Source organism: Emys orbicularis, chromosome 13 (assembly GCF_028017835.1).
Source record: "Emys orbicularis isolate rEmyOrb1 chromosome 13, rEmyOrb1.hap1, whole genome shotgun sequence".
Lineage (NCBI taxonomy): Eukaryota > Metazoa > Chordata > Testudines > Emydidae > Emys > Emys orbicularis.
Genome location: NC_088695.1, coordinates 17,941,535 through 17,951,470, shown reverse-complemented (window position 1 = coordinate 17,951,470; position 9,936 = coordinate 17,941,535). Strand labels below are relative to the sequence as shown.

Here is a 9,936-nt window from a genome sequence, read left to right as displayed (position 1 = left end):
AACCTTAATTACGGCCCACAACCCTACCTGGGGCGACATGAGGGTCGCTCTTAACACTCTGTTAACCGTGGAAGAGAGGCGTTTAGTCCTCTCAAGGGCCCGCGAGTGGGTAATTGAGACGGGGGGAGACTCGGCCACGGTAGCTACGCGGTTGCCTGAAAGCCCTCCTGACTGGAAACATGATGACGCGGCAGGCCGGGCCTCTCATAGCCAATACGCCACGGCTATAGTCCAGGGGATGAAACGCTGCATTAGAAAAACCCCAAATTGGGCCAAATTATATAATATAAGACAGGAAAAGAATGAAAACCCAGCTGCCTTTTATGAGCGGCTTTGTAATACCTGTAAAAGATATATGGACCTCGATCCTGAGGATATCAACGGGAAGCGGGTACTGATCCCGCTTTTCATTGGGCAGTCCTACGAGGACATTAGAAAGAAGTTGCAAAAATTGGAGGGGGCGTCGGGCAAGAATATAGAGGAACTCTTAGAAATTGCCATGAAGGTTTATGATCGGAGGGATGAGGAGGAGCGAAAGAAAGGGGCCCGCGTTTTAGCCATGGCCCTAAGGGAAGAATATAAGGAAGGGGGGGGCAAAGTTAAGGGACGGCCAGGGCCACTTGGGAAGGGGAGGGGCCCTCGCCTGGGTCGAAATCAGTGCGCTATCTGTAAGGAAGAGGGGCACTGGAAAAATGAATGCCCCCGGCGAAAGGCCATGGGAAGGGAACGTAAAGATAAATCCCCGTCCCTTCCCATCCTCTACAACGGTACGGGACGTTCAGGGGAGGAATCCTCCCCATAGGGGGGCCGGGGGACCCAGCGGCCCCTCCTGGCGGCGCAAGCTGCCAGCCTGGATCCCACGGTAAAGATTAAAGTGGAGGGCAGCCCAATTGAAGCCCTTATTGATACTGGGGCCACTCTTAGTTTGCTCCCCCTTAATAAGGCTCCCCGAGGTAGAGCTCGGGAACGTGCCATGGTCCAGGGGATAGAGGGACAAACTACAGCTTTGGAAAAAACTTTGCCTCTCCTAGTAAAAATAGGGGACCGTCAAATTTCCCATCAGTTTGTTTGCAGTCCCTCCTGCCCCATAGCGCTGCTCGGACAAGATATCCTCACTAAATTACAGGCGGAGATCTCATTCGATAACGGGACAATGGAAGTCAGAATCCCTAAGCAACAAGCCTCTAATTACCAGATGGCTCTCATAAATGCTAAAGATCATTCCCTGGAATGCAAGGGAAGTGATGGAAGCCAGCTGCCGGGGGTAAATCCCAAGGTCTGGGCGGAGGAAGGAGGCGTGGCCCGAGCCAGGAATGCTACACCAGTGCATATTTCCCTTAAGGAGGGAAGCAGCCCAGTCCGAATTCGACAATACCCCCTTAAGTTAACCGCTCGGATCGGGTTAAAACCCCTGATTCAAAAGTTCCTGCAGTGCGGGTGGTTAAAGGAAGACACATCCCCATACAATACTCCAATAATGGGAGTGCCTAAACCCAATGGACAGTACCGATTGGTCCAGGACCTGAGACAGATTAACAAGTTGATAGAAGCCCCCTACCCAGTCGTCCCAAATCCCCACACAATTCTAGGCCAAGTACCTAAGAACCACAGCTGGTTCTTGGTTATAGATTTAAAAGACGCCTTCTTTTCCATCCCCCTTGATTTAGAATCTCAAAAGTTGTTTGCCTTTGAATGGGAGGATCCGGACACCCATTACAAGGCCCAGTATCTTTGGACCGTTGTCCCACAGGGACTCACCTGTGCACCAGAGATTTTTGGCAGTCAGCTGAAAAGGGACCTGGCCCCATTCCTGGCTAACCATCCTGCTTGTAACATAGTTCAGTACTGCGATGATCTGCTCTTGAGTACTGAAACAGAGACAGTCTGCAAGGAGCAAACTGTAGAGCTCCTCAATCACCTTGGGGTACAGGGATATAAAGTATCAAAGGAAAAAGCTCAGTTGGTTAAGCAGCAGGTCACCTTCCTTGGATACCACCTCTGCCAAGGGAGTCGCAGTTTGGGCAAAGAAAGAATCCAGGTTATACTTGATAGCCCTCAGCCCCGAAACCCCCGAGAACTAAGGGCATTTCTGGGACTGACTGGCTTCTGTCGACTCTGGATCCCCGACTATGGGGGAAAAGCTAGACCACTATATGAGTCTTTGACTAAGGAGGGTCTGCTCCACTGGAAATGGACCAGGGAAATGGAAAAAGCATTTCAAGAGCTTAAAGAAGCCTTGGTTCGGCCTCCCACTCTAGCCCTCCCAGATTCCCGGAAGCCATTCACCCTATACGTTCATGAAAGGGGAGGGGTGGCAGCTGGAGTCCTGTGCCAAAAGTCAGGACCAACCTGGCGACCCATTGGATACTATTTGAAGGTCTTGGACCCTGTCGCCAAGGGGTGGCCCGCCTGCTTACGGGCCGTAGCAGCGACCGCCCTCCTCGTTCAGGAAGCCGAAAAGTTAACCTTGGGTGGAGACACTGAAGTTGCGGTCCCCCACGGGGTGCCTCAGATACTGGGAACAGGCGCTGGGGAAAAGCATCTAAACCCCAGCCAACATACTAGATACGAAGTAGGGCTCTTGTTGGCCCCCAATCTGACCTTTAAGACAGTCAGTTCCCTTAACCCGGCCACCCTACTGCCTGACCCCCAGGTTTCCTCAGAGGCCGGTCCTACCCATGACTGTATTGAAGTCTTGCAACAAGAAACCAAACCCCGACCTGATCTTTCAGATTTGCCCTGGCCCGACCCCGATGTTGAGGGGTATGTTGATGGGTCCAGCTATGTAGTGGATGGCAAGCGATATACTGGCGCGGCAGTAGTGATTAAGGATGAAGGGGCATACAAGTTTAAACTCAGTCCCAATTTGTCCGCTCAGGCGGCGGAACTGGTGGCTCTTATTGAGGCTCTTCGCTTGGGGGCTGGGAAAACCCTTAACTTATATACGGACAGTCGTTATGCCTACATGGTGGTACATGCACACGGGACCCTGTGGAAAGAGAGAGGATTCATTACGGCCTCAGGTCAAAAGATTGCGCATGGGAGCCTCATTAAAGCTCTGCTCGAAGCCCTGATGCTTCCACTCCGGGTCGCCGTGATACATGTGCGTGCCCACGGGAGGGCTCCCGAGGCCGAACAGCGAAAGTATAATCAACTGGCTGACCAGGCCGCGAAGGAGGCCGCCCGAGACGGGGCCTCGCGGCTTCTCATGGTTCAAGATACTGAGACTAAAACCCCTCCTCCCCAATACACAACCGAGGAAATGGGTCATGCCCAAGCTGCAGGAGGCCGGCAGGATTCCTCTGGATGGTGGAGATTGCCTGGGGGAGAGGTTTTCGTCCCCAGGCCAGTACTCCAGGAGATTTTCCAGCTCCTGCACAAAGGGGGACGTCTGGGGCAATGGTTGACTTGGCTACCAGGTCCCTTAAAGGACTGGGTATGCACATGGAAGCCCAGAGAGTTGTTAATAATTGTTCCATCTGTCAACGAACGAACCAGAAGGGATGTGGCCCTCCTGCCCCGATGGGAGGCCGACCATGGGCTATATTCCCTTTTCAAAGATGGCAAGTTGACCTTGCAGGGGCTATAAATATCTGCTCGTGTTTGTTGATCAACTTACCGGGTGGGTGGAGTGTTACCCCAGCCGGCATTGCCAGGCCCGGGCGGTTACCAAAGCCCTGTTACATGAAATACTTCCTCGTTTCCATCTCCCCGAGGTAATTGAGTCTGATAGGGGAAGCCACTTTGTCTCACAAGTGGTCCAGCAGGTATCCCAGGCCCTCGGTATACAATGGAAACTACATACACCCTGGAGGCCGCAAAGCTCGGGTCAAGTAGAAAGGATGAATAGAACTCTCAAAGATACTCTGACTAAAATATGCACAGAATCTAGCTTAAAGTGGCTTGATGCCTTGCCACTCGCCCTCACCCGCATTCGAAGGGCCCTACGTAAGGGTCTTAAACTCTCGCCCTTTGAACTACTCTTTGGATTTCCACCCCGAATACTTATCCCAGGATTCCGGGAGGATGTAACCTGGGAAGTGGGAAATGACTTACTATGGAAACAGGTTTCCGGGTTGCAATCTGTTTTGTTGCAGCTTCATCGATACGCGGCGCCTTTCCAGGCCCTCCCCTTGGACCAGACCGTGCATCCGTTCCGGATCGGTGACCAGGTCCTTGTCAAGAAGTGGAAACGCGACCCCCTTACGCCAAGGTGGGACGGTCCACACACCGTTTTGCTCATCAGCCAGGCCGCAGTTAAAATTCTCGGGAGCGACAAATGGACACATCACACCCGGGTAAAGCGGTTTCTGAATCCTGACCAGGGAACCATTTCCACGGAAGAGGACACCAGCCCTCTGCCCGCCCTGGCCCCGGAAGCCCGGGGTGGCACGGGCGAAGACACCGTCTGGGAGTATCAAGGACTCGATGGACTAAAAGGACTGTTTAGGAAAAAGCAATAATGAACTCATTATTGATATTTCTGTTCATATGTGTCTATCACGGCTATGGTTGGGAGAATAGGTTTGTACAACTGGGAGAAACAATAGCAAACTCTTTTAATCTCAGTAACTGTTGGGTGTGTGGAGGCCCAGGGGAATTAAATGAATGGCCTTGGGTAACCCAACCAGTGCAACCTAAATGGTGGCTCAGTAATTTAAGTATAGTCCACAATGGAACAGGAGTTTGGACTGAGGATGGTAGTCCCTGGCGACTCTATTCTGCTGGAATGGGTATTCTTTGCCTTAATCAAACGAAACAGGAGGGAGTGTATGTGGGAGAAAGTAGGTGTGAGTGGATTCTATCCCGAGGATTTGATTGCTGGGATCCCTACTGTCGCCCGTATGACTGTTCTAAATATCAAGGGCGATGGAACCACACCCATGTGAAACTTACCAATAATAGTTGGGTGAAATGTTCCTACCAACAACCTAAAGGCGAAGGTTGCAAGGTGGTAGGACAGGATAGGTTCTTTGATGCCCTATCTTTAAGTTGCCAGCAAGACAATACCAATAGTAAGGACCATGTGGTGCGGTGGTATCAGTGGGCATAGCAGCATCATAATGGGACCCGGGTCGAAGGTTTTAGACAGTTCTGGTCTAGCACCAATCAGCCAAAATGGGGCTGCGATTGTGTCTGAAAGACGGGAGCTGGGGCGTGAAAATGTAATTATTGCGACTCGTACGGTTACAGTGATGGGCTTGTGGGGGGACCTTTAGGGCCAGGTACTTATTTATATTTTGAACAACCAGGGGACTCTGAGACCTGGGATGGTCCCTTTGCTAGTGGAACTTGGGCCCTGAAAGGCCATTATTGGATCTGTGGGTCCTATGCCTACCGAAGACTGCCTCCAAATTGGTCAGGAATATGTTACATCGGCTATATTAGACCCTTGTTCTTTCTATTACCCCAGGGGCAGGGAAATAAATTGGGAATTAAGGTGTATGACGATTTGATTAGGGAAAGGCGGTTCGTGAACTCCACCTTGGCCGCCGGAAGCTCCCAAACGTGGGGAGCTCAGGAGTGGCCCCCTGAAAGAATTATACAACATTATGGACCGGCCACTTGGAATCCTAATGAGTTAATATCCGGGGCCAAAGAACCTATTTATAACCTAAATCGAATAATTAGGTTACAGGCTGTATTGGAGATCTTAACTAACCAAACAGCCGCGGCTCTTGACCTTTTGGCCGATCAATCAACCCAGATGAGGAATGCGATCTATCAGCATCATATAGTCCTCGATTATTTACTGGCGGAGGAAGGAGGAGTCTGTGCAAAATTAAATGAGTCTAATTGCTGTTTACAAATAGACGATAATGAAAAAGCGGTAAAACAGTTAACAAAAGAAATGAGGAAATTAGCCCATGTCCCAGTTCAGACCTGGGGAGGGTGGGATATGAACTGGTTTACGTCCTGGTTACCGCAACTGGGATGGCTCCGAGAAGGCCTTCTTCTCTTTATACTCTTTATTACAACCCTATTAACCCTAGCTTGCTTTGCCCCCTGTGTAGTTGCATTAGTCCGACGAATGGCTAATCAAATTATACACCAACAAATGATGGCCCTATACCAGCCGGTAGAGGCTGAGGATTGGGGGCCATAAGGCTCTCAAAATGCTTTTTAGGGGGGAATCTTGTTAGGCCCAAAAACCGAAAAACATGCTTATCTCGGCTTCTGCTTGTTATCCCAGTAAACATGCTTATCTCAGTTCTCACTGTCGTTTCCCATGCATGAAGCTGCACGTATACAGGATGTATAGAAGATATATGGAAAAGGGGAGGAGGTTGGACGGATGCGCCCCGACCCTGGGAAAGGAATGTGAAGGACGGAAAGCTAAACAGATGTATCCTGATTACTACTAGAACTGAATTTAAACAATGCATAGGTTAGCAGAATTTAGACACGCTAAGTTGTTTGTCTCTCTGTATAAAAGAAGCCCAGTTGTGCTTGCAAGTGTGTTCCTCCCTCTGGCAATAGTCGAGGGAGACACCCACTCAGCTGACTGATCAATAAAGAACTTGAAGCCGTCTTCTAGACTCCCGTGCCTCCTTGGGGTAATTGGGCAGCTCCAGGGGGAAATGAGCCCATTTGGCTAACAGAACAGCTTCATATGAGGAGCGGTGAAAAAGACTGGGACTGTTCAGGTTGGATAAGAGACAAATAAGTGGGGGTTATGATAGTGGTCTGTAACATCATGAATGGAGTGGAGAAAGTAAATAAGGAAGTGTTATTTACCCCTTCATATAACACAAGAGCCAGGTGTCACCCAATGAAATTAATAGGCAGCAGGTAAAAACTAACAAAAGGAAGTATTTCTTCATACAACACACAATAAGCCTGTGGAACTCATTGCCTGGTGACGTTGTGAAGAACAAAAGTATAACTTCAAAAAAGAATTAGATAAGCTCATGGAGGATAGGTCTATCAATGGCTATTAGCCAAGATGTTTACGGATGGAACCCCCATGCTCTGGGTGTCCCTAAGCATCTCACTGCCAGAAGCTCTGGGGTTGGACGACGGAATGGATCACTCAAAAATTGCCCTGTTGTTTATTCCCTCTGAAGCAGGTAGCATTCGCCAATGTCAGAAGACAGGACCATGGGCTAGATGGACCATAGGTCTGACTCTGTATGGCCGTTCTTATTCACTCCCCCTCAGCAGGAATCTCTCACTCCCCCTATCCAGCCCCTTTCACTGATGTGTCTGCCCATCCTGCTTTAAAAAGGATATCTGGCACCTCCATGTCTTTGCTCTTGCAGCTCTAAGTGCCTCTGGGCTCAGTCTCTGGGTCTTCACTTCCCATAGCCTAGGAATTTAATTGGTCGCTCAGAGCTAGAGCAGCTCGTCCCTGGGAGGCTGGATACATGGACACTTCCCATGGGGAGCAGCCATCTCCTTCTGCCCAGCAGCATCTCCAATGTCTGTCCTCTCTCTCTGCTCCAAATCCAGCTCACTGAGGAATCAAGTGACTCAGGCAGAATCGTGACATTTCCCCTTGGACACAGAGCAGCTGCAGGGCCCTCATCCTGCCCGGACTCCATCCCAGCCATTCACTTCCCACTGGGTTCCTGGATCCCGCTCCCAGTTTCCTGGATCCCGCTCCCAGTTTCCTGGTGGTTTCTGTGGCACTGTCTCCCTACTGTGGTAACTGCATCTCTGTCCAGGGGGATAAACCCCCTCTCCCCTATACTCTGTTGTCCCATTCTCAGTCCCAGACCCCAGCTCCATTGCTCTGTGCTGTACCTGGGGCCATTGAACCCCAACATCAGGGCTCTGATCACAACCCCTGCCCTGGACCTAGAGGGGAGTGACCAATTGCAGCCACCAGACAAAACACCCCCACGTGTTTGTTGCTGTCTGAAATTGTCAGCCCAGACATCTCAGTGCGGGTGTTTGAAGCAGCCCTGGGCCATCATCTGAGCTGCAGGGAAACAGAGTATCTTTACGGGGTATCTTTAGTTTATGCTCAGTAATCCTTGCCCCTCAGAATCCAAGCAGCATGAAGATACAGTTCCTCCTTGTTAAGGCTTTTTATTCCCTCCCCTCTTCTGCTCTGAGTTGCAAGTTCAACTGTTGGGAGGAATTCACTCGCATCATGTCTCCTAGTTTGTCTGGTGTCAATGGACTTGCTCTTTCAGGCTGGACATAACCCTTGTTGGATACTAGTATGTCACGCTAGTTAATGTTTCTCTCTTGTCTGGTGGTTTACACAATTACAGAGGCTCACAATGCAAATGCTCAACTATTACCTTACAATATGGGATGCAGATGTTATACGTGAGATTAAGGTACGCAGCACTTACAAGCATTCAAAAAAGTCTAACCACTAAGCACGTTTTTATAACTCTACCACCTATTTGACCAGTACTAACACACAGGTGAACCAGACTGGTTCTGGTTGTTTTTCAGTATCTAAGTGAGGCATAGTGGCCTTGGCATAAAGTGGCACCTGGGTTGCCAATGTCACACCAGGAACCACCTGAGCTCCCCATCTGTTTCGTTTATACAAGGACCCAGCCCATCTGGCAACAGCTCTGTCTCAGGACAACTCTAAAACCCTCATCTCACCTGTTTTCTCACAACCAGTTTTCCAATTCCCAAACTGAACATGGCAAGAACTTCTGGGTTTGAAGGGAAAACAGCTGCCAGATGGAGGGAGAGGAAGAAGGAGAAACCTCCCAATGATCCACTTTCCCCTCCAAACAAACCACCCCAGTCTACGCTAATCAAATCACTCCAGAATTGCTAAATGTTAATTCCCCTTCACCCTTGCCCTGAGGATTCCATCTGAGACATGGCCTTCACTTACCCCTCACTAAACCCAGGAGATCAGTCATATGTGCCACCAGACCGCATGACAATCCCCACGCCAAAGTCACACCTTATGCACTTCTGCTGTCACAACCTGCAAAATTCACTGCTGAAAGACAATTGATTCTTCAAGTTCAGATGTCCCTCCTCTCCTCATATCACAGAAACAGCTTTGCCAAGCCATTCTAATCCCTCCACAGCTACCCCTAACACAGTGAAGGCAGTGGGGGTGCATGCAGATAAATACCAGAATTCAGATCTGTGGAGCACTGCACAGTTATGGCATGTTCTCTTAGATCAGGGGTCGGCAACCTACGGCACGCGAGCCGATTCTGAGTGGCACGCAGCTCCCTGCCGTGGTCCCGGCCCCCATCCTCACTTAGCCCCCCCGCCCACTGCTCTCCCCTGCGGGGGCAGAAGGCAAAAGCTTGGTTCTGCGGCAGCCAAGCTTCCCCCCTCCCCCGCTTCTTCCCCCAGCATGGTGCTTTCCAGCCCCTCCTCCTCTCCTTCCCTGCGCCAATCAGCTGATGGCCCTAGCAAGGAGGAGGGGGAAGAGCAGCAGCGTGCACACAGCTCCGTAGAGGATGCAGAGAGAGGTAGGGACGGAGCCTGGGGAAAGGGGGTGGAACAGGGCATATCCCTGAGCTGCTCAGGGCAGGGGGCTGGGAGCACGCCCACGAGCCGAGCACCCCATCCCTCTGCCCTGAACCCCCCCATACCCCCAGCCTTCTGCCCTGAACCCCCCACACCCCAACACACACCCAGCCTTCTGTCCTGCACCCCCCACACACCCCAGCCTCCTGCCCTGAACCCCCCCACCCCAACACACACCCAGCCTTCTGCCCTGCACCCCCCATCCCTCTGTCCTGAACCCCCCCACACACTCAGCCTTCTGCCCTGCACCCCATACACCCAGCCTCCTGCCCTGAACCCCCCACCCCAACACACACCCAGCCTTCTGCCCTGCACCCCCCACGCCCCCCAGCCCTCTGCCCTGAACCCCCCCACCCCAACACATACCCAGCCTTCTGCCCTGCACCCCCACAGCCCCATCCCTCTGCCCTGAACCCCTCACACCCCAACACACACCCAGCCTTCTGCCCTGCACCCCCCATACCCCCA

General features: G+C 51.3%; 1 protein-coding gene across 1 annotated transcript in view; it reads left to right on the top strand.

Annotated features, from left to right (window-relative positions):
* The first annotated feature begins 355 nt into the window (after window positions 1-355).
* The window catches only part of LOC135887537 (zinc finger protein 84-like), a 45,725-nt gene continuing 36,144 nt past the window's right edge, over window positions 356-9,936 (top strand). Inside the window, exons 1-3 of the mRNA XM_065415266.1 lie at window positions 356-598; window positions 2,879-3,103; window positions 4,098-4,213. Coding sequence (XP_065271338.1) covers window positions 356-598; window positions 2,879-3,103; window positions 4,098-4,213 — 584 coding nt within the window. The remainder of the gene's footprint in view (window positions 599-2,878; window positions 3,104-4,097; window positions 4,214-9,936) is intronic.